This window comes from Lutjanus erythropterus, chromosome 6 (genome assembly GCF_056507025.1).
Source record: "Lutjanus erythropterus isolate fLutEry1 chromosome 6, fLutEry1.hap2, whole genome shotgun sequence".
Lineage (NCBI taxonomy): Eukaryota > Metazoa > Chordata > Actinopteri > Lutjaniformes > Lutjanidae > Lutjanus > Lutjanus erythropterus.
In genome coordinates, this window is record NC_139322.1 from 40221378 (window position 1) to 40245852 (window position 24475).

At 41.7% G+C, this 24475-nt stretch overlaps 1 protein-coding gene across 5 annotated transcripts in view; it reads left to right on the plus strand.

Annotated features, from left to right (window-relative positions):
- The window catches only part of flna (filamin A, alpha (actin binding protein 280)), a 74853-nt gene that overhangs the window by 48609 nt on the left and 1769 nt on the right, over positions 1 to 24475 (plus strand). For 2 of the 5 annotated variants that reach the window (XM_084721892.1, XM_084721894.1), the window contains exons 10-48: positions 306 to 443; positions 1590 to 1716; positions 1806 to 1942; positions 2041 to 2237; positions 2528 to 2641; positions 3609 to 3752; positions 3840 to 3963; positions 4805 to 4965; positions 5068 to 5158; positions 5588 to 5757; positions 6229 to 6346; positions 6972 to 7084; positions 7251 to 7400; positions 7495 to 7813; positions 8486 to 8659; positions 8745 to 8907; positions 8993 to 9153; positions 9395 to 9562; positions 10392 to 10515; positions 10609 to 10765; positions 10873 to 11062; positions 12374 to 12397; positions 12886 to 13133; positions 13774 to 13848; positions 15050 to 15149; positions 15358 to 15498; positions 15618 to 15746; positions 16699 to 16872; positions 16963 to 17124; positions 17325 to 17528; positions 17625 to 17777; positions 17909 to 18031; positions 18276 to 18542; positions 18628 to 18765; positions 19423 to 19538; positions 22036 to 22168; positions 22266 to 22442; positions 22670 to 22888; positions 23119 to 23316. In XM_084721892.1, coding sequence (XP_084578018.1) covers positions 306 to 443; positions 1590 to 1716; positions 1806 to 1942; positions 2041 to 2237; positions 2528 to 2641; positions 3609 to 3752; positions 3840 to 3963; positions 4805 to 4965; positions 5068 to 5158; positions 5588 to 5757; positions 6229 to 6346; positions 6972 to 7084; positions 7251 to 7400; positions 7495 to 7813; positions 8486 to 8659; positions 8745 to 8907; positions 8993 to 9153; positions 9395 to 9562; positions 10392 to 10515; positions 10609 to 10765; positions 10873 to 11062; positions 12374 to 12397; positions 12886 to 13133; positions 13774 to 13848; positions 15050 to 15149; positions 15358 to 15498; positions 15618 to 15746; positions 16699 to 16872; positions 16963 to 17124; positions 17325 to 17528; positions 17625 to 17777; positions 17909 to 18031; positions 18276 to 18542; positions 18628 to 18765; positions 19423 to 19538; positions 22036 to 22168; positions 22266 to 22442; positions 22670 to 22888; positions 23119 to 23316 — 6021 coding nt within the window. The remainder of the gene's footprint in view (positions 1 to 305; positions 444 to 1589; positions 1717 to 1805; positions 1943 to 2040; positions 2238 to 2527; positions 2642 to 3608; positions 3753 to 3839; positions 3964 to 4804; positions 4966 to 5067; positions 5159 to 5587; positions 5758 to 6228; positions 6347 to 6971; positions 7085 to 7250; positions 7401 to 7494; positions 7814 to 8485; positions 8660 to 8744; positions 8908 to 8992; positions 9154 to 9394; positions 9563 to 10391; positions 10516 to 10608; positions 10766 to 10872; positions 11063 to 12373; positions 12398 to 12885; positions 13134 to 13773; positions 13849 to 15049; positions 15150 to 15357; positions 15499 to 15617; positions 15747 to 16698; positions 16873 to 16962; positions 17125 to 17324; positions 17529 to 17624; positions 17778 to 17908; positions 18032 to 18275; positions 18543 to 18627; positions 18766 to 19422; positions 19539 to 22035; positions 22169 to 22265; positions 22443 to 22669; positions 22889 to 23118; positions 23317 to 24475) is intronic. The other 3 variants (XM_084721896.1, XM_084721895.1, XM_084721897.1) reach the window with 3 other exon arrangements.

A 24475-nucleotide genomic window follows, 5' to 3' on the forward strand; every position in this document is an offset into this window, starting at 1 on the left:
CTCACTCTGCAGAGTAAGATAGATGGATAAGAGGGAGAGGAGGGGAGTGTGGGGCAGGAGGAAGGCAGGAAAGGACAGTTGAAAAGCACCGAAAGCTTTCCAGAAACCCTTCGTCCTTCTTGAAAATGATGGATGTACCGTTGGGATGGAAATAGTTTTGGTTTCATATCATTCAGCCCGCACCTCATTCCTCTTCTCCCCGCTGAAACCACCACTGAACTCACATGTGGTCACAATGCTGGAGTCAGAACACTGAGAGGGAGCTGCTCTTTCTCACTCTTTTCTTTGTGTGTGTGTGTCCACAGCGTGTAACCCCAGCCTGTGCAGAGCGAAGGGTCGGGGTCTGCAGCCAAAGGGCCTGAGGGTGAAGGAGACTGCAGACTTCAAGGTTTACACCAAAGGAGCCGGCACCGGAGAGCTCAAAGTCACCATCAAGGGACCCAGTGAGTTCCACTGCACCAGTCCTGTTTTCCAATTACCAGTTATTTCACATCACTTCAGACAAGCTTTGATAAGCTGCAAGTAGATTAAAATGCCAACTGAAGCATTGAATAATTTGTGAAAATCTTCAGATAGGCATTAAAATTCACACTAGCTGTAATGCAGCCCCATTAACTCTTTCCCCACCAGTGTTTTTTTTAATAATGTTGCCAGCAAGCACCAGCATTTTTGACAAAATTCACTGAAAAAAAAATCAAAAATTCACTTTCTCAACACACACAGAATACTCAGTACTTTAAATATGTTAACATGGATTATATCAAAAGAACAAACAGATCATCTAGTTCCAGACAGCCCTGCAAATCTGCCACTGAGCAGTGATGTTTTCATGTTAGATAACATCATCGTCTTCTGCTGCTGCTCAATTCTTCTGCAAGTGACAATTTTTTGTCAGATGATGTTTCACCGCGGCCCCTACCGCCTGGCAATGAAAACTGTGACTAGATATCTCATCATTGGCAGGGAAAAAGTTAATGTTGTACACAAGTGACAAAACCACAAAATTATCGACCAGTTCCCCTCATCTCTATGGATCATTTTAGCCTCTTTCAGCTCACTGTTTCGTGACACTCCTCTTTAATTTAGCTCTCACCACTCTCATCAGCTTTGAAACGTCTAACAATATATACGCTGTGTGCTACTGCCCTGCAACAAATTGCAGACAAAGTTAGCCTCAAACTAATGAACATACAATTGTATTATTAACAGCTTTGTTTAAGAGAGGGGCTAAAGGCAATATTGGACTTGTATCAGTATTGTCAGTTACTCAAACTTGAGTTATCCGTATTGGACATTAATAAAAGGTATCGAGCCATCCATAATGATAATAATATGTTGTTGATTATATGTTGTGATTTAAGTTTTCTTGTGTTGCCCCCAAGTGGCCAAAGACTAAATAAATATAGGTTTAAGCTTCATCAACTTTTGAAAGCTTTGTTCATTATTATACCCTGATTGAGTATGCTGATATAGTTAATAATGCCTTACAAACAAACAAACAGCTTTTTTAACTTGCCTCCTAAAAACAAAGAACTTGTTAAAAAAAAACAACAAAAAACTGAAAATCATGTGCATCTCTGTGTTTCCAGAGGGTCTTGAGGAGCCGTGTAAAAGGAAAGATCTGGGAGATGGTGTGTATGGATTTGAGTATTACCCCACCACACCTGGAACTTACACCATCACCATCACCTGGGGTGGACAGCACATCCCGCGCAGGTACTTTACACACACTTACACTGACACACACGGTGCAGGTGAACTACACTGACCTGTCACAGTAACTGATGGCTCTCTGCTCCGTTCAGTCCCATCGAGGTGAAGATTGGCGCCGAGGCCGGCCAGCAGAAGGTTAGGGCCTGGGGCCCGGGGCTGGAGGGAGGAGTCGTTGGAAAATCTGCTGACTTTGTGGTGGAGGCTGTTGGAGACAACGTCGGGACACTGGGTGAGTGATCAGAGATAAAACACACAGCAGGAGACCCTGAAAGTGTGTGTTATTTTAAGTTTTGTAACCCTGCTGTGTTTGTTACTCTCCCTGTCCAGGTTTCTCTGTGGAAGGTCCATCTCAGGCCAAGATCGAATGTGATGACAAGGGCGATGGATCCTGTGACGTGCGCTACTGGCCCACAGAGCCCGGCGAGTACGCCGTGCATGTGCTCTGCAACAATGAAGACATCCAGCACTCTCCCTTCATGGCTGAGATCGTCAACCCACCAGGCAAAGACTTCTACCCTGACAAGGTCTGCACACACTCACAGACGCGAGCACTTCATATGTGTCTCAAAATGAGCTCATCAACTGTAATACTGGCAACAATTCTCACTCAGAAAGCAAACATTGTAACTCATAACACACTGACCTAAAAACCACTAACAACACGCAGCGCTGCACATGTAATTAACTTTTATTGTTGAAGTTTTAATTCAGTATTTCATTCCAAAATAAGTTAGCAATCGAAAAAAAAAACTGTAAAATCATTTTTGTCACAGCCTTTCAAATTCCTAAAGCTTGATGATTGTGTTAATTCCAGGTGAAGGCGTACGGTCCAGGTCTTCAGAGCAGCGGTCTGGCTGTTGGAAAACCCACTGAGTTCACAGTCGATGCCAAGCAGGGAGGAAAAGCTCCTCTGAAGATCGTGGCTCAGGTACGACTGTGTGTCTGATCTTCTGGCCCTGTTTCAACCTCGTGATCACCTCTGTCTTCATAATTTACACACCTTTGATACATCTATAGTAGGGCTGCAACTATTAATCGATTAATTTTTTTGGTCTTTAAAATGGTCAAAAATGTTGATCAGTGTTTCCCAGAGACCAAGATCATGTCCTCAAATTTCTTGTTTGCCAACAACCCAAAAACATTAGTTTACTGTCATAAATATGTAAAGAACCCAAAAAATACTCACACGTAAGAAGCTGAAACCAGAGAATACTCAAACCCATTAATCGATTATCAAAATAGTTGGTGAGTGATTGACTAATTGAGTAATAATCCCTTAATTGTTGCAGCTCTAAGGTATAGATCTATTTCACTTTGAAGTTTACTGTAAAAATGAAAAAGCTGAGAAATCACAAAATTTAAAGGCAACGTCCTGGAATAGATTTTTGAGTTTTTTGCCCAACTCAGATTTTTTCTTTTAAGAAAGTTTTACCAACTACTTATCTTTTATTTAGACAATTTACTTTTATTATTTAGACAAACTTAAATACTCGAGTTTTAGAAACCAATTGTATTAAAAAAAAATCAGAGTAAATTAATTTAAGTGAAATTGAATGATGACTATACTTGAAAAACTTTTTTTAAATTTCTAAAACTCAAAGATTTAAGTTTATCTAAAGAAGAAAAGTGATTTATCCCAATTAAAGATTGGTCAGCAAAACTTTTTTTTAAAAGTTTATTTCAAAATTTAAGAGTTTGAGTCGGGCTCAAAATTGAAAAATCAATCGCAGTAGGTTGGCTTGAAATTTTGAGCTGTCTTAACGATTCTTTTTTTTTTTTTTTTTTTTGGGGTGCACCTCTGTCTTCATCATTTACACTTGTTTGATAGATCTATAGATCTATTCCACACTGAATTATTGTCTTATTTAATTATTTGCTTTTGCACTTGTGCACAGGATGGTGAAGGTACTCCTGTGGACGTGCAGGTGAAGGATAACGGTAATGGCACCTACAGCTGCACTTACACCCCACGTAAACCAGTGAAACACACCGCCATGGTGTCCTGGGGAGGAGTCAACATCCCTGACAGTCCGTTCAGGGTGAGTTCACACAGAGAGGTTTTGGTTTATTTTTCCTGGAGTTTCATTACAGAAGAGTCTCTTCAGCTTTCATATTTCTGACCACAGATGAACATTGGAGCAGGCTGTCATCCTAACAAGGTGAAGGTGTCAGGACCCGGGGTGGCCAAGACAGGCCTCAAGGCCTTCGAACCCACGTACTTCACTGTCGACTGCTCAGAGGCTGGTCAAGGTAAAGATACAGAAAAGTGCTGCATCCTTTCATACAATAAATCACAGCATCCCACTGCAGGATTGACGTTTCAAACCCCCTGCAATGTATTAATTCATGGATTAATATGTAATATGAAAAGGGTCCCTCTTAGTTAAAAAAAAAACACATATAGGTATCACCAAATTCAACAGTTCTCTTCAGCTTTTCAAAGCATCTTTCAGTCAAATGTTTTGGATTTTCCTGACCGTAAATTCATCTCTCAGTAGCTGTTCTTATATGGACACTAATACTCCACTAATAATCAGATTAACAAAACAATCAGAATAAAAATGTCTCATGTGTCTACCTTAATCAGAAGAGCCCGACTCAGTCTGGTCTAATCAGAAGGAATTTTTAAATCGGTTTGAGAGAGATGGGGTAAACCTAAACTATGTAAACTAAACTATTAACTATATTTTAATCTGATTGTTTCTCTTGGGTTGGATTAATTCTTTTGTGTGCATGTTTGGCCCACATGGGAGTAAACATAGGCGATGTGAACAAGTTTCTGTGAGGGACAGAAACATGAGGAAAGTAAAGCAAAACTGGTCTGTGACTGATGCAACTTTTTTGTTGGATACCTTAAAATATTTATGAATTGTTGAACGCCACATTAGTCAGAAGGCTTAAAACAAGTTGTTCAGACAAGTGTTTGAAAAGATGAACAAAGCTAGAATCCACCAAACCACAGAGAAGTTTGTTTTAAAGGGAGAACTGACTTCTACTTCTTGTTATGTATTAGTTGAGTGAAGGCATTACTTGGCTCCACTGATAGCTGTGGAGTATTGTGTGTTATAATGACTTTGTCTCCTGTCCTCAGGTGACATCAGTATAGGAATCAAGTGCGCCCCCGGCGTGGTGGGACCCGCAGAGGCCGACATCGACTTTGACATCATCAGGAACGACAACGACACGTTCACCGTCAAATACACTCCTCCTGGAGCGGGCAGCTACACCATCATGGTGCTGTTTGCTGACCAGGTGAGACTGAGTCCTGTATCATCTGTAGCATGAGCTATGTGCGCGTGCATCTGTAGGACTGATTGTTAAAATGTAAGTGTGTTGCTTCTGTTTGCTGTTCAGGCTATTCCAATGACACCCATCAGGATCAAAGTGGATCCTTCCCATGATGCCAGCAAAGTGAAGGCAGAGGGACCAGGACTGAGCCGCAGTGGTAAGAACACACATTCAGTAGGCTGTTCATTGTTTATTTACTTATCTCCACATTATATTTGTATTATTTTACAATACATATTATATTTTGAATTTTAGTCATGTTTACATTTGTTAATTAATTGTGAGCCACTTTGTAATTTTATTTTGAAAGGTGCCAACTATCTAGATTTCCATTTTTTTTAATGAATTAAAACAATGAGAACTGTGAGAACTTTCCAGAATAAAAACTGTAAAAGTAAATTTAAAAACTTTTAATACAATGCTGGAGTCTGTAAATTAATATGAAAATGTTTTGAATTATTACTTATTTTTGTTCCTGACTCACATTAATGAGCTGTGTGTGTGTGTGTGTGTGTGTGTGTGTGTGTGTGTGTGTGTGTGTGTGTGTGTGTGTGTGTGTGTGTGTGTGTGTGTGTGTGTGTGTCAGGTGTTGAACTGAACAAACCCACTCACTTCACTGTGAGCACTAAAGGAGCAGGAAAGGCCAACCTGGACTGTAACTTCAGCGGGCCAACCAAAGGAGAGGCTGTCAAGGACTTTGAGATCATCAACAACCACGACAACACACACACTGTGAAATACACACCTGTGCAGCAGGTACGCTTGGAGAACCACTCACACACATACTGTTTGAACATGCAGATACTCATTTTGATGCATAAGCACATCCTGTCTCTTTACTGAAGCTGTCCGCTGAGTATTACAGTCTCTTCTATGTCTGTGTCTTTCTACACACACATTTAAATTCATGTGGGACCTTTTTTCTTTCTATCAAAACCAAACAAAAGTAGTTCTGGTAGATTTTACTGTAGAAGGAAAGTATTTCCTACTTGGGGAATACGTGTATGCATCCCAAATTGTCAAACTATTCTTTTAATTCGATTTGATCATGGACACATTGTTTTTAATGGTATCTGTAGATTAAAAGTCCAGTAATATCCTGAGTATTATCCTGTTACATTTGTGCTGGCATTTCTGATTCTTAGGAAATTTCAGAAGTGTAGTTTGCTCAGTCCCTCAGAAACATTCTAATTACTATGTGTGTCGCTCCCATCTCTTCTGCCCCAGGGTCCTCTGGGAGTTGCGGTGACCTACGGTGGAGATCACATTCCCAAGAGCCCCTTCAATGTTGCCGTGGCACCCACAGTGGACCTCAGCAAGATCAATGTCACAGGCCTGGGAGACAGTATGTACTCTCCTGTCATCGCTCATGTACCTCCACGCTTTTAGTATTGCTGTGACAGGATGTTTTCACGTTATTACAGCATAGAAACTTATCAAATGATAAACTTGTCTTGCTATAACATGACAACTTTTATTGTTATGATAATGTCACGTTATAACAATACGTTAAGTTATCACGTTGTAACAGGAAAGTTTTCATGTCATGAAAAGAAAAGTTTCCTGTTATAACACAATACGTTTGTATGCTGTAATTACAATAAATATCTTGTTATAAGACTACTTTTCATGTTATAACATGTTACTGAATGTTTCTTCTTTTTTGGGTATGGCAGCAATACATGGCCAAAATTATGAGACATCATCTCAAAATTTTGACTTGACTACTTTTTAGTTTTTTTTAATTTTTGACTTTCTACCTCATGATTTTGACTTATTATGTAAAAAAAATCTCAGAACTTTGAATTAAAAATTGGCTAACCATGAATATATTTATCACATCTTTTCATCATTTTTTTGTTTTCGTGATTTCTCATATGAAACAACTATTAACCATATCATGGAATATCTGGAATAGTGTGTGCTCAGATCTACAGCGCTCTCTTTGCTCTGTGTCTTTGTTATTGTAGAGATGACTGTGGGCAGAGACCAGGAGGTGACTGTCAAGTCAAAGGGTGCTGGCGGCCAGGGCAAGGTCGCCGCCAAGGTGACCGGTCCATCAGGGAAGCCAGTAGCCAGCAAGGTACGGCATCTGATTTGCTCTTTTAGAAGCTCAAAATTGTCTTGTTTTTATAATGTATTTAATTGTAAATGTCTTAAATTGTAAGTAAAATCTTAAATATTTAAAGTAAAAGAAAACAAAAGCCCAATAAATAATTCTAAAAAAAAAATCGTATTTCTTGTTCCAGGTGGAGCCAGGGCTGAGCCCAGAGACCAGTCAGGTGAAGTTCATCCCCCGGGAGGCGGGGCCGTACCAGGTTGAGCTGACCTATGATGGAGTGCCGATCCCTGGATCCCCCTTCAACCCCACAGCTTACCCCACCTCAGACCCCTCCAAGGTTCGACACACTTACTGACACGCATCTGTCCAACCCAAATTACTGACACACGTAAGTCATTAATCATTCATCTCTGACTTTCTTCTCCTCTCAGGTCCGTTGCTCCGGCCCAGGCTTGGAGCGCGCCAAGGTCGGGGAGAAAGGGGAGTTCATTGTGGACTGTACCAACGCCGGCCCGGCTGACCTGACCATCGAGATCATCTCGGACAGCGGCACCGAGGCTGAGGTTCACATCCAGGACAACGGAGACGGGACCTACACCATCACCTACATCCCCCTCTACCCCGGCTCGTACACCCTCACCATCCGCTACGGCGGCCAGGACGTGCCAAACTTCCCCGCTCGGCTCAACGTGGAGCCTGCTGTGGACGCCAGCGGAGTCCGTGTGTTCGGACCAGGAGTGGAGGGCAAAGGTATGATGAAGAAAATCTTGTACGCTCAGTTTTATACAGTATGTCTCATGTCATACAGAATTAGGAATCATCAGGACACCAGACAGAAGGGCGCCACATTACATAAGCAACTTTCAGTCAGTATCATTCCTTAGTAGGCTAAATAAAACAAAAACTGTTAGACTTTATCCAAGGCCCAAGATATCTGTGGCTCCAGACACACACAGTCTGCATGGTGAGTGTATCATAAGTGAAGGATACAGACATTCTTCAGCACACACTGAAATTCAATACGTGAATTAATGACCAAAGCCAAAAAAATGTTCTTGTTCATAATGTTTCTGTGTATATAACACTACCAGACAACAGCTCAGAAAGTCATACCAAAATGTTAGGTAACATTTTATATTCTAATAAGTGTTAGTTAATAGGTAATAAGGAACTTAGAAGATGCTTATTTATTGCTTTATGCTATACTTGAACTAATTTTTCCAACTATTCCGACACCACACAAACACAGTGTCAGTGTCAGCAGTCTCTGACCTCCTTTTACCCAACATAAAAATTATTTCAATTTCCAGGTTTTGTGCTGGTATCAGATTGGTGCATCCCTATATGTAATCTCAGCTCGTACAAGCTTGCAGACACTTCATCATCATGCTGTATGTTTTGTTCCCTGTCTGGTGTTTTTAGGCGTTTTCCGTGAGGCCACCACAGACTTCACTGTGGACGCTCGTGCTCTCACACAGAAGGGAGGCGACCACATCAAAACCCTCATCAGCAACCCATCTGGCAGCCGCACGGAGGCCCTGATCACCGACCTCGGAGACGGAACCTACAACGTGGAGTACACTCCCTACGAGGAGGGTGAGTTCAAAAGTAGATGAGCGTGCAGAATTTGTTTTTGTTTTGTTGTTGGATTCCTCAATAAATGAGTGTGTGTGTGTTTCAGGCCCACACAGTGTGGAGGTTTGCTACGATGGCTCTCCAGTGCCTAAAAGCCCGTTCCGTGTCGGTGTCACTGAGGGCTGTGATCCAGCTCGTGTCCGCGTGCACGGTCCTGGCCTGAAAGGTGGCATCACCAACAAGCCCAACAAGTTCACGGTGGAAACCAGGTGAGTGAGACCAAAGAGTTTAAGTTGGAAAACATCTGAGGTGTCTTCTGGTCTTGTTTTTAACAAACTTTTGTTCCCTCTTCAGAGGAGCAGGTACTGGTGGTCTTGGTCTGGCTATGGAGGGTCCATCAGAGGCCAAGATGTCCTGCACTGATAACAAGGACGGCAGCTGCAGTGTGGAGTACATCCCATACGAACCCGGAACATACAACCTCAACATCACCTACGGAGGACAGCCCATCAAAGGTACACATCAAAAAACATTTTCCTGGTTATTGTAGTGATGTTTAACAAAGGCTATGTAGTGTTTATTAAGAATTTAAATCTGAGTGAGTTGATTTAGCACTACATTTTATCACAAATTTAAGCCTTGGTTCCATTTCCTGAGTGGACAGAAATACTGTGAATACAATTCTGTTACTGTTAAACTGCTCAGGCACTTTATAAGACATTTTTAAAGACCTTTTCTGGCATGTTGTCTGTGCAGGTAGTCCATTCTCCGTGCCAGTCAGTGACACAGTGGACAGTACCAAGGTGAAGTGCCAGGGTCCAGGCCTGGGCACCAACGTCAGAGCCAACATTCCTCAGGCATTCACAGTGGACGCCTCCAAAGCTGGTGTGGCCCCACTGCAGGTCCGCGTACAAGGACCCAAAGGTAAGTGTGTGTCCTGATGTTTCAAATGTGTCTCTATTCAGAATTAAAGCTTAGCTTTTGTGATAGCCACACAAAAGAAAAAAAATTAACTCCTGGAGTTGCTTGCTTACCCAACTTAAAATAAATAGATAAAATTAAAAATAAGTTTTGAGTTCTGTCTTGACCTATCAAGAATAAAAGAGCTGGCAAGTGTTATAAAACTAGCTAACAACTTAACAAAACACCATATTGTTTGCTAGCTGGCTAGCAAGTTAACAAAATGTCATATTCTTTTCTAACTCACTAACAAGTTAACAAAATATTGTATTGTTTTCTAAATAGCTAACAAGTTAAAATGTTACATCGTTTGCTAGCTAACTAACAAGTTAACAAAACATCATTCTTTTCTAGCTTGCTAACAAGTTAACAAAATGTTGTATTGTTTTCTAAATAGCTAACAAGTAAGCAAAATGTTAATTGTTTGCTGGCTAACTAACAAGTTAACAAAATGATACATTTTTTACTAGCTAACAAGTTAACAAAATGTTACATTGTTTGCTAGCTAACTAACAAGTTAACAAAACGACTCGTTTACTAACAAGTTAACAAAACGACTCATTGTTTACTAACAAGTTAACAAAACGATTCATTGTTTACTAACTAACAAGTTAACAAAACCTAGCTAGCTAAAATGTTGCATCGTTTGCTAACTAAAGCTAGCTTAATTTTAAGGTAGTTTAGTAAAATTTAAACTCAAACCATAATTTAAATGCATTTAATAATTATTTAGTGTTGGTACAACCCAGCGTTAAGATTTAAATCTCATTTGTGTTTCTGTGTGTGTGTTTAGGTGTGGTGGAGCCTGTGGAGGTGGTGGATAATGGTGACCAGACTCACACAGTCAACTATGTTCCCACCAGAGAGGGGCCCTATTCCATTAATGTTCTGTATGCTGATGAGGAGATCCCACGCAGGTAATACACAGACACACACATCAACATGTTCTAATATTTGTTCCTCCTCAGTTCTGTTTGTGTTGATGCCATCTCTCCTCTTGCCTCTGTCAGCCCCTACAAGGTGAAGGTGCTCCCCACCCATGATGCAAGCAAGGTGCGCGCCAGCGGACCCGGCCTCAACACCACCGGGGTGCCCGCCTCTCTGCCCGTCGAGTTCACCATCGATGCCAAAGATGCAGGCGAGGGACTGCTGGCCGTGCAGATCACTGTGAGTGCTCGCATGGTGTGGCACACATTTAAAGAAAAAAAAAAAAGAGAGAGAGAAATCATTATATTGTAAGTGTTTTCAAACTCTGGGAACTTTACCCCCTACAGGACCCAGAGGGCAAACCTAAGAAGGCCAACATCCGTGACAACCACGACGGCACCTACCTCGTGTCCTACGTGCCAGACATGACTGGCAGATACACCATCCTCATCAAGTACGGAGGGGATGAGATCCCATACTCACCCTACCGCATCAGAGCCCTGCCCACCGGAGACGCCAGCAAGTGTACTGTCACAGGTACGTAAAGACCAGTCACCACACTGGACACACTGATCTCACATAGTGTCAATATTTGAAAAGTGAACTGACACACAAATCTGATTCAAATATTTTGTTTTTACCTTGAAGATGTAGCAATATATGTTTTTATGATTAGTTTGACTTCACTGTATTGTTGTTCAGTTCATTCTGCTTGATAATGAATTTGAATGGTGTATATATACACAGTAGACTCAGATTAGTAAAGCAACAGGGAAAAGAATGAGGAAAAATAAAGGGATGAAAATAAATAAATGACATTTTCTGAAAATAAATACATAAAAAAAATTAAAAAGATATACAGGAAAAATAAAATAACATAGGAAATAAAATCATTCAATAAAAGAAAATAAGTATTTATTTTTTTTAATTATAAACAAATATTTACAGAAATTAAAGAACAAATAAAAGTGAAAATAAATGGAAATTCTCATAATGATTCTTTTATATTTTGTTAGTTGTCTTTGTATTTCCCCATTTATATATTTTATTTATTTCTATTTATATTTCTCTTCCTCCTCTATTCCAGATTTATTTCTTTTACTGGAAAAATAAAAGAGATAAAATAAATACATGAGCTTAAAATAAAAAAAAATACTCTGGAAAAATAAAGTAATTAATAAAATAAATAAATATATAAATTAAAATGCTTAGAATTATAATTTTGTTTTGTTATAATTAATTTTGCTATTTGTCTCTATGTTTCCACATTTCTGTTTATTTCCATATTTTTTTTTCTTGAGATTTATTGTTTTTATGGCTCCATATTATTGAACTTCTCCTCTAACTCTCAACAAGAAAGTGCATAAACATATTTCCCAAAATATCAGACTGTTCCTTTAAAATAAACTGATTTTTTCCTCTTATATTTTCACTTTTCTAAAAGAAAAAAAACAGTTTGACTTATTTCTAGTTTGATATCCTCAGAGGAGATGAAAAAACAGAAGGTGTAAAAAATGATGTCAGGAGTTTCAGATGACGCTGCAGAGCGTAGCTGCTGCTCATATCTGATTTTTCATGCATTGTTATGTTGTGTTCCTCACGCTGTGCTCCTCAGTTACACTCCCCCCTGACGCCCCCCGAGTTCCCTGCCGCTGTACACACACCACACAGACACCCCCACCACCACCACCACCACCCCTGCTTCACACTCCACCATCACCATTTGTTTTCATTTGAGTGTTTGGAGCACAGTTATTGCCTCCCACCACCCCCACCCCCACCTGACTGTCTTTTATTTGTCACTTTTTGTGTTCTCGCTCCCCTGCTTCTCACCGTTCCTATTATCAGTCTCAATCGGCGGTCACGGTTTAGGTAAGCCTACTTAACGACTTCAGAATGTAGAGGAACTTTTCTTTCTCTTCTCTCGGCATGGAGGATAGTGACACCAGCTTTCTGTACCATATCCCATTCTCTCTCTCTCTCTGTCTTTCATTTCTTCCTCTTCTCATCCATTTTTCTCTCCCAGACCTTTTTTCCTCTCATCTCATTTTCTCTTCCTGTCTCATAACGGTTTGCCTCTCACATTTTGTTACTGGACGAACTAATGGACTAACAGCGTAGGTAGGATGGCATGGTGGAAATGGCTACTCTAGCTTTCAGATCTCCATGGAAACTGTGATGATAACAGTCAAGTCATTTGTAACAACCTACAATAGATGGAAATAACATGACTAGATCTCATCCGACTTTAACCTGGTCTCATGGTTGTGGAATGTGCATGCTGAATATTGTGTGTGAGGACATTTGTGTCTCTATAATATAACAAACTGCCACTGACCCCCCGCCCCCCAATCCTTAAGGTGCCGGTGTTGGTCCAACAATCCAGATCGGTGAGCAGACAGTCATCACAGTGGACGCCAAGGCTGCTGGGAAGGGCAAGGTGACATGCAGCGTCTGCACGCCTGAAGGGGCGGAGCTCGACGTGGACGTTGTTGAAAATGAGGATGGAACGTTCGACATCTTCTACACGGCGCCTCAGCCTGGCGAGTATGTCATCTGCGTCCGATTCGGAGGGGAGCACATCCCGAACAGTCCCTTCCAAGTCACGGTGAGTGGTGTGCATTTGAACTTTTATTTGCGGATGTGTTGGTTCAGCATACATGCATGCTCTTTCACTGCAACACCTTGTTCACAGTGAAGTGAAACGATGGAAAGAAAAATGAGAAGGTCACAAAGAGTCGATGAATAAAAGAGAAAAACTGATCATAAACAAGGTGCAGGCTCATGCAAAGCAGTCACAGGCTGGCAGAGAATGATTTACTGGTTGTGTGAGCTGTAGACAAATTCATTTTATGATGAGGATAATTTGTCTTAGGTATTAGGCATTAGGGGTTAAACTCAGTGGTTGCATCATTCAAGGCTAGAGTAACAGCTCAACAACCAGGCTGATGTTGACTTAAGATGCAGTGATTTATGAGAAGTGATCAGAAATCACAGGATATTTTGACAGACAGGACAACTTGGGTCTACTAGCATAACAACAAACACTGAGCTCTATCTGTGTTTGGTCAAAGAGATGCTCTGTGGACCAAAGATTCTTGACAATGTTTCTCCCTACAGAAGCTTCATGATTGGCTCCTGGTGGCGTCAAGGCATTTTCTAAATCACTCTGACTACTGTTTTATTCCCCTCCAATCCCTCTCCGTCCCCTGCACCACCCCCTACCCACCACCTCCCACCCCCTTCAGGCCCTGGAAGGAGCTCCATCAGACCAGCTCATGCAGCAGAGCCAAATGCCCCAGTACTACGCTCAACAGCCCTGGGTACCTAAAAAAAACAAAACAAAACAAAAAACCTCTGCCTCCAGTCTCTCTCATCCCTCTCAACTCCATTATTGTTCCACTTACCCCTTTTTCTCTCATCTCCATCATCATACGTGGCCTCCTTTCATCAGCCTGCGTCAGTGTCTGCTGTGTCTCATTGAAGGTGTTTCCTCTCTGAGGGGGCTTTTTCTCTCATTTCACCTCATATACAGGATTGCTTAAACACATGGACAGTGCAACAGAGCTGCACAATTTAAAAAAGGCTCATTAAGATTCCTCTTAACAAGCGTTTATTCAGCAACATGCTGTAGAAAACCTTTCCTAATAACACTTTATGTTAAGGTGCCTGTAATAAGTGTTAGTTAATAGATAATAAGACCTTTATAAGATGCTTATTAACATTAATATGTGTTAATAAGACTATATAAGTGTCTGGTACCCCCAAAATGCACAGTTAACTGTTAATAAGTGCACAATTAACTGCTAATAAATGATATAATGATGTAATAGTATAATATCACAGTACAGTGATAGTTGACCTAAAAGAAAATGTGCTTGTAATGCTATTATAAACAATTATAAGAAACTGATAAGACTTTTATTATTCTCATGCATCTATAAACTGTTATCAACTTTCTTATAAGATAGATTTAAGACATATGCAAACAATAAACATGTTTATTACACTGTTATGAACACTTATATCAGCTTATTGCACACTAATATTAATAAGCATCTTACAAGGACCTTATTATCTATTAACTAATGTTTATTATGAGCACCATAATATAAGGTATATTTTCCTCACAATTTGGGCATTACATATTTTCCATAAATGATTGTGCAGCCCGTCTGTTCAGCAGTGCTCCATGTCATCTCGCTTAGGAGACAAAAGCAGCCATTTTGAGAATCCTCAATGTGGGCATGTCAGCTGCTCCACATTTTACAAAATGGTTTACTTCTCTCTTCTCCCCCCGGACCTACCGGTGTTGTTGTCCTCATCTCGGTCTCTCTCTCTCGCAGTGTGTGTCGGTGTCATCATCCTGACCATGATCACCATGTCATCTCCATTTCATCTCGTGATTGTCTCATCATGTTGTTTGTTGGCGTTTGGAAGCTTTTACCCCTCTGTCCTGCACTGTGCTGTTAGTTTAACCACAACCACAGACTCTGTAACTGACCTGTGCCCTCTGTCTCCCAGGCAACAGACAGGCCAATGGGAATGAACGGTCTGGATGTGGCAGGGCTGAGGCCGTTTGACCTGGTTATCCCGTTCACCATCCAGAAGGGAGAGATCACAGGTAACGAAAACCAGCCTGAACCATTATTTTCATTATCGATTAAACTGCTGATTATTTTAATGATTATTCGTTTTTGTCAAAGAATAATCAAGTAATTGATAAAGCTTTAGTCTTCACTGTAAGGAGCACAGACAGACTGAAACCCTGTCTAAAGAGATGGTTTGTGTGTTATGTTTCCCTCACTGTATGTTTCTGTTCTCTGTTGAAGGTGAGGTCCGAATGCCATCAGGCAAGGTAGCCAAGCCTGACATCACAGACAACAAGGACGGCACAGTTACCGTCAAGTACGCTCCAACTGAGGCCGGCCTGCACGAGATGGACATCAAATACGATGGCATCCACATCCCTGGTACAGCTTACCAAGTGTTTTCAGAAATATAAGACATGTGTAACCTCTGAAGTGTATGAACAGTTCTGTTGGAGAAAATGTCATCACGATCTCTTCTTCCCCTCTGTCGTTGTTCACAGGAAGTCCCCTGCAGTTCTATGTGGACTACATGAACAGTGGTAACGTCAGTGCGTACGGCCCTGGCCTCATCCACGGCACTGTCAACAAGCCTGCTGTCTTCACTGTTAACACTAAAGATGCTGGAGAGGGTATGTAACAGCAGCATGGCAGTGTACACCTGACTGTAGTGGTCATTTTGTCAGCCATTTTTTATTTAGTCTCAGCTCTGGGTCAGATGTCGTTGTTAGTTTTCATAATTTTTAGTCAACCTCTTCCTGTTTTTAGTCTCACTTTCGTCAAAGAAAATTGTACAAATATTTTAGTTGAGTTTTAATCAATAAAATCTTTTGAGATTTTAGTGATCAGATTCTGATGACAAGACATCACCAATATTTTAGTCAAACTTATTTCACATATTTTTTTTATTTATATTTGTTCTCATATTTTATCTGGTGAAAAACACAGTTTGACTGATCCACAACACAGCTGACCCTACATAATATAATACCACTACTTGGTTTAATATAGATTAAAAAATGTTTTGTTAACATACCTCAGTTTCTGTGTGGTGAGCTATTATGTAGCTGCATTTCTTCTCTTATAAAGTAATGCATTCAGTTTTTTCTTCAGCCTCATTGTAACAAAAATGGGGCCAAATATCACCTAGATTAATTCTCAAAAGCTCTGCTGTTGCCATTTTTTAATTTCTTTCTATATTAATCTGTGACTGAACAACAAACTAACCATTTAAAGAAATCTAGGTGGGAGCAATTTTATGTTTTGAAAAAAACATATGTTATTTACCCTCAAAGCCTGATATTACTATGAAGGAAAACAGAGCTTGTCTGCATTCTCTCTAGAAAGAAAGTCAGCCAAATATTTGTCTGTCCCTTGAGGTGCAAATGGGCTAAGTGTAGTTAAATGAACAGAAAAATGTGCATTTTGTAAGCAGCAACATGATTGCATCAAAAGATTTTATTCATTTTACAAAAAACAAATTCACCAACAGAGACCACAGAAGAAGACAGCAGAAGAAAGGACTTAAAAAAGAGACAAACATAATGACACAAAACACTGTCTGTTCATATCATTGTCTCGTAGGTGGTCTGTCTCTGGCCATTGAGGGTCCATCCAAGGCAGACATCAGCTGTGTGGACAACCAGGATGGGACCTGCACTGTGTCCTACCTGCCTGTCCTGCCGGGAGACTACAGCATCCTGGTCAAATACAATGACAAGCACATCCCCGGCAGCCCCTTCTCTGCTCGCATCACTGGTAACATCATCTGTTCTGTGTAATCCTTCAGTATTAAGTTGAAATATGAAGGTCGTCCCATCACCAAAACTCTCACTGCTGCGTCTTCAGGTGACGACTCCATGAGGATGTCCCATCTGAAGGTGGGCTCGGCTGCAGACATCCCACTGGACATCGGAGAGCTGGACCTCAACCAGCTGACCGCCTCCCTCACCACGCCCTCAGGCCGCGAGGAGCCCTGCCTGCTGAAGATGCTGCGGAACGGACATGTTGGTGAGTGTGTGTCTGACAGAAGTGAAGAGAAATCAGCTGAAAAGAAAAGTCTTAATGCTTGTTGAAGTCAGAGGCTTGAGGATTAAAAATGCTGTGCCACAAGGCTCAATTTAGTGCTTAATTACTTAGCGCTCAGTGAATTCTCCCTGAATAAAAATTGGTTAAAGTTTGTTTTGGCCCTCCCCTCTTGTCTGTCCCAGGCATCTCATTTGTTCCCAAGGAGATCGGAGAGCACCTGGTGAACATCAAGAAGAACGGTCGCCACATTCCCAACAGCCCTATTTCTGTCATGATCAACCAATCAGAGATCGGTGATGCCAGCCGCGTGCGTGTGAGTGGACAGGGCCTGAGCGAGGCCAGGACCTTTGAGCCTGCTGAGTTCATCATCGACACTCGTGATGCAGGTACACACTCGATACAGATATTTGTACACGTGGTAGTTTGTTACCTCTTCATTCATCCAGATTGAATATTTCTCACCTCATGTTTCTTCCATTTAGGCTACGGTGGCCTGAGCCTGTCCATCGAGGGGCCCAGTAAAGTGGACATCAACACCGAGGACCAGGAGGATGGCACCTGCAAGGTCACCTACTGCCCCACTGAACCAGGAAATTACATCATCAACATCAAGTTTGCTGATCAACATGTGCCAGGTGCTGACCTCAAAACAGCCAGAGGTTAAAGAGCATAGCCAAGATGTTCGGAAGCACTTAACTGAATCAGTCATCTCACGTGTGTGTGTGTGTGTGTGTGTGTGTGTGTGTGTGTGTGTGTGTGTGTGCAGGGAGTGCGTTCACAGTGAAGGTAACAGGAGAGGGCAGGATGAAGGAGAGCATCACCAGGAAGAGGAGAGCAGCATCAGTCGCCAACGTGGGCAGCCAGTGTGACCTCAGCCTCAAGATCCCAGGTGACTGTGACATTAAATAAGGTCGACCAGTAGTACATTTTTAATTCCTCCAGGCAGAAGGAAGACATGTTATGGAAGCAAAATAGACCAAAATCTCTAAAATGACCATTGCATGAAAAAACTATGATTTTGGTGTCTTGCCTTTAAGTGAATATATTCCATTGTCATATAAAAGTTTCATAGTCTGACTTTGTGCGTGTGTGTTTTCACTGATTTAAATGTGTATGTCTGTGTGTCTCTTCAGAGATCAGCATAGCGGACATGACAGCTCAGGTGACCAGTCCATCTGGACAGATCCACAAGGCTGACATCATGGAGGGAGAGAACAACACCTACTGCATTCGCTTCGTCCCCACCGAGACCGGCGTGCACACCGTGTGTGTGAAATACAACGGCATGCACGTGCCCGGCAGCCCCTTCCAGTTCACCGTCGGCCCCCTGGGAGAGGGCGGCTCTCACAAGGTCCGTGCTGGAGGGCCGGGCCTGGAGAGAGCAGAGGCCGGAGTACCAGGTTGGTGTGCTGGCTCGATTATTTGTGTGCGTGTGTGTGTGTGTATGTGTACCTGACTCCTCTTTGGCCTCTCTGCGTTGTGTAGCTGAGTTCAGTATCTGGACGAGGGAGGCTGGAGCCGGAGGTCTCAGCATTGCCGTCGAGGGGCCAAGCAAGGCTGAAATCGCTTTTGAGGACCGCAAGGACGGCTCCAGTGGAGTGTCCTACATCGTGCAGGAGCCTGGTGAGACAAGAGATGGACCAATGTCCATGCATGGATGAAAAGTCAGACAGTGCTACATCCACCAGATTTCAGTTCTTTCATGCTGTTTTTTGTGTCATTCCTCTGCACATAGATCTGTTCTCTTTATGGCATAAATGTTCATGTTCAATGAAAAATCTATAATATATTTACTGCAATAAATCATAAAATGACCATAACGTGTCATCAGAGATTAAGAAAACATGTTGAGTTAAAATATTCACTTGACATGAACGCTACAGCCGCAGTGTCCCCCTTTGAAATTTCCATTCTGGACCACAATAACTGTTTGTATGTCAAATGCAGAATTTTCACCAATTGAGTAAGTGTCTGTGTATGAATCATAAGAAATCATTAATAATTTTATAAAATGTGAAAATGTCTAAGTGTTAAATTTAGCAAAATGTTAATGGAGTTTGGCAGGCAGTGAGACAGGATTACAATCTCTTTAATATAGTTTATGGCTCCAGCTCTCTATTTTGACTGCTGTTCTATTTTTGCACGTGTGAAGACCACATGTTGCTCCTTTAATATGAAGAATGTCACCTGTACATGTGTGTTGTGAATGCATGTCTGTCTCTGTTTGTATTTGTGTAGCTGTTGTTGTGACTCTCTGACTTGAACTCTGCCCTCCTGCAGGAGACTACGAGGTGTCAATCCGTTTCAACGACGAGCACATCCCCGACAGCCCCTTCATCGTCCCTGTGGCCTCGCCATCGGACGACGCCCGTCGCCTTACTGTTGCCAGTCTTCAGGTGAGGCTCTGAGACACACACACATCCGTGTGCACACACACCAGGCCACAGTGCACTGCCTACAATGTAGCAGCAGCAGAGGGTTGCAGTTCTACAAGTTCAGATTGAGGGTGTAGAGAGAATATCATAAAGACTTGTACAATAGGTTGGACCTTTTTGGAAGTTTTTAAGATTTGTTTTTGGGGGGTTACACAGTAGACAAGTATTTTTAGCTTGTGTGAACAAAAAAATATCTTATTTATCAATTTAATCAAGTTAAATGCAATCCCTTTACGTATATAGCAGAGTAGTTATGATGTTTTAGTAGGTCAAGCTTGTTAGAGGTGAAGCATAAGATTCAGAGGTCCAGGGGAAGGATCAGGAGCTGCTGCTGCATTGTTAGGCAGTGCACGGGCTTCTGGGATACTAAAGGACTGTGTGTGTTTCTCGTGCCTCATTCTAAAGGCTCCCAACAGCCTCCCACCTCTAAAAATGATGCGGGGCGCTAAAGGGTTAAAGAGGTCTGACATGGGCTGTTTTTCCTCTGTCTCTGTACACACTCACACACACACAACACTGCTGCAGCCCATTTCTGACAGATAAAAAATATAATGGATCAAAAGTTATGCAGGCTTCAAATAAAAAAAAAAACTAATGGTGAGCCAAAATGATGAGATACCATGAGAGATGAGATACTTTATGACTAAATCTCATAAATTTGACTGATTTTTATCTCCTTATCAGAAATTTGACTTTCTCATAATTAATTTTTATTTTTATCCTGCACAACTTTTCCTCTTTTTTTCTTTTTCTGGTAAAAATGGGCTTCCATCCAACACTGACTTTCAGACATTAAAGGAATAGTTTGGGTTATTTTAAGTGAGGTTGCATGAGGCACTTCTCCATAGTCAGTGGTGGTCCACACGCCCCCAGTTTGGAGAAGCAGCTGGAGTACTGGTGCCGGAAGCTAAACAATGTATTGCTGTGTACAGGGTCAGTATGCTTTATATTTAGAATATTTTCACCACCTTGCTGTCAGACAGATTTTTCTGTCATTAATATAAGCCAAATATTGCTCTCTGCAAACCAACCAAACTCCTTTGATGAAATCAATAATTTTACCTCAAAGAACAGGAGTTCCTCGACTACCGCTGCCACAATTTTTTAGCTTGTTTTCATCATTGTGTGACATCAGTGAATCCAAACTAAGCTTTTAAAACACTGAAGTCACGCAATAACACAAACAAACTAACTGATTGTAGCAGTGGTGATATTTGGCTAATATGATGATGGTTTCCAGGTGGAAAAGGCTGTCTGACAGCCAGGTAAAGGGGTGAAAATATTTCAATTATATTCCTGTATCAGTACTCCTCTCCACCTCCCAAAACTTGGCACATGCCGACCGCCTTCTACTCACTGATGTCCTCACACCTCATACAACCCCACTTCAAATAATCCAAACTATCCCTTTAACGTGAATCTTCACCTGCATGCAGTCGCACTCTCACACACACACACACGTATATACTCCATCCCTGACAACTGGGACAAATGATGTCCTACCAAAAAAAAAAAACTTTAAAAATGAGTAATACCAACATTCTAATTCTAGATTTTCTTCCTGTTGTGGTTTACTTTGATTTTTCTAATTCCTGAACTTGCTCTGTGCCGGAAAACAGCCTTGTCCCACATAAGAATTCATAAATAACATAGGCATAAAAATGTGCTACTGCAATCATCAGAACGAAAAGGGTTTGCTGTACTAAGGACCCCTGTCTCACTTCCTGGTTTAAAAAAGGCAGGAATACTGCTCAAACACTGGTAAACTTTTTATTTACACATATAAATGCTCTTCTAAATCAAAGCTAAATAAGAATTATTGTTTGAAAATGTTTATTTTGATTAACATTAAGAGAACTCTGACACACTTTGAAAAATGGCTGCTCACTACAACTATGCTGTGACATGAAAAAGTAATATTTTGTCAACTCCGTGAGACATCCAATTTTCCATCTGAAGGTGTTGGCATCTACATGAATAAAAAGTTTAATCATTAGGCGCTTGGCCTGTTACAAAGTTTAATAGTTTAATAGATCTTTTGAAAATATATTGGAAATATCTTTTCCAGCGTAATGGAAGAGTAAAATGGAAAATCCCCTAAAAATGTAGTTTTGTCCCAGTTCTCATGAATGACGAACATATAAACTTGCACAAATTCAGAGATAAACTGGCTCATTCTTTAAATCTGTCACTTTTTCTTTCTCTCTGAACCTTTTGTCTAACTGTGAACACAAACGCCTGCTCTCTCTCTGCCTCTTCACTGCACAGCCCTCCTCTTTAGCCTTGTTAGCGACCTCCAGGTAAGCTAGTAGCATAAGTTATCTGAATATGACACTGTGGTGATCATCATGCTGTTAACTGAGCAACAGTTTGCTGATTGTTAGAAGGGAAAGTTGGGTGGTTGGTGTTAAATAATGGTGACACAGTGTTGAGCGTGTGAGTCTGTGTTGTCGAGCAGGAGTCGGGTTTGAAGGTGAACCAGCCGGCGTCATTTGCTGTGAGCCTGAACGGTGCGAAGGGTGTGATCGACGCAAAGGTCCACAGCCCGTCCGGAGCCCTGGAGGAGTGCTGCGTCACTGAGATCGACCAAGGTAACCACGGGGACCACATCCGAACCCGACAGACTGCTCTCATGGTGTCATGGTGAAAGCGCTTTCATGTGTTTACTTCTCCCCTTCTCACTGTTAGATAAGTACGCGGTCCGGTTCATCCCCAGAGAGAACGGCCTCTATCTGATCGATGTGAAGTTCAACGGTAGTCACATCCCTGGTAGTCCATTTAAGATCAGAGTCGGAGAGACGGGCCAGGCTGGAGACCCAGGGATGGTGTCCGCCTACGGACCAGGACTGGAGGGAGGCACCACAGGTAACACACCACCCCTCTACACTACAGAAACAGCCTGACTAGAAAAATATAATCAAATCAAATTCTTAATGTAGCTTTTTTTTAAATTAAAACAGTTAGAGAGAAAACTAGTTGCTTTAATGAAAATAACAGGACAGAGCAGAAAGTGTCCTTCCTTGTCCGACTAAACTCCACATTAGTCTCCATCACGACCTTCATCCTCCCTGTCTTGTGTCGTCTGTCTCCAGGAACTGCATGTGAATTTGTGGTGAACACAAGCAACGCCGGCCCCGGTGCCTTAGCTGTGACCATCGACGGGCCCTCCAAGGTGAAGATGGACTGTGTGGAGTGTCCCGAGGGCTACAGGGTCACATACACCCCAATGGCTCCTGGCAACTATCTCATTTCCATCAAATACGGCGGTCCTTACCACATCGTCGGAAGCCCCTTCAAGGCCAAGATCACTGGTGAGGAAAATCCTTTTGCTTCAGATACTTATTCTTGAGAATTGGAACAAAACAGTATTTTGAAGGGGTTTTGATTTTTGGTTTTTCTCTTCAGTTATGCTGGAAAATATATGTTAAAGGTCAAATTCTTGTCTATTTAACCATCACCTCGGTCAGATGGAAAATCTGACTGAATGAACTGAGTGTAAATACCTCTGACATGAACTGACACTTTCTTCTCCATCTTCCAGGTTCCAAGCTCGTGTCCAGCCACAGTATGCACGAAACCTCTTCTGTCATGGTTGACCCTGTGACCCGTGCCATCAGCTGTTCTCAGCAGGGTGCTCCCACCCAATCAGACGCCAGCAAGGTTGTGGCCAAGGGTGCGGGCCTGACCAAGGGCTTCATCGGTCAGAAGAACAGCTTCAGTGTTGACTGCAGCAAAGCAGGTGTGTATGACTGTCAGGTCAACAAGTGCAGGTTTCGGGATGTTTAGAGCACAGCAAAAGAGCAAGGCCAATCACACTATTCAATATTCTGTTACTGCATTCCTATTTCTCACCTAAAATGTTCGCAGAAACACATTTTAATGCACTGTTTAGCTGTAATACAAGTTAGCAGCCATTTTGTGCCCTGCTTGGAAATGGACCACATCTCTGATCAGTTACAGGTCGATCCAGTTGCATATTGGGCTGTGCATGTTGATAATTCCCCTTGGAAACTGAACATGAACTGAGAGGGTAAAGGATCAATTAAAAAAAAACATATTCTGGCCTGTAGTGCCGTTTATTCATCTAGATAGTTTTGGTGTGAGTTGCACAGTTTTTGAGATATCAGCTGTAGAGATGTCTGCCTTCTCTCCAATATAATGGGACTAAATGGCAATCCAACCAAAAATTACATTTGAAAAATTCAAAACCATACCTTGTTGTGAGAAATTTTATGTAGATTGGGGTTCTTCAAATTTTATTGTTTGGTTTTTTTAATGCTTGTAACATGTTCCAAAAAAGTTGTGACAGGATCATGTTTACCACTGTGATACATCATCTTTTCTTTCAGCAACACTCAGTCACTGTTTGTGAACTGAGGACACTGATAGTTGAAGTTTTAAAAGTGAAATTCTCTCTCATTCTTGCTTGATATACGACTTCAGCTGCTCAACAGTCTGGGGTCTCTGTTGGCGTATTTTGTGCTTCATAATGCACCACACATTTTTAAAAGGAGACAGGTCTGGACTGCAGGCAGGTCAGTCTAGTACCTGAACTCTTTTACTACGAAGACACACCGTTGGCACACGTGTACAATGTGTCTTGACATCACCTTGCTGAAATAAGCAGGGACGTCTCTGAAACAGACGTCGTCTGGATGGCAGCATATGTCGCTCCAAATCCTGTATGTACCTTTCAGCATTAATGGAGCCTTCACAGATGTGACAGTTACCCATGATGCCATGGGCTGCTGTCTTTTGAAGTTAGTGTCGGTAACAACCTGGACACCCCTTAAATATCCAATCATGATACTGTCACCTGTTACCAACTCACCTGTTTACCTGTGGAATCTTCCACACAGGTGGCTTTGAACATTCCACAGCTTCACAAGCTTTTGTTG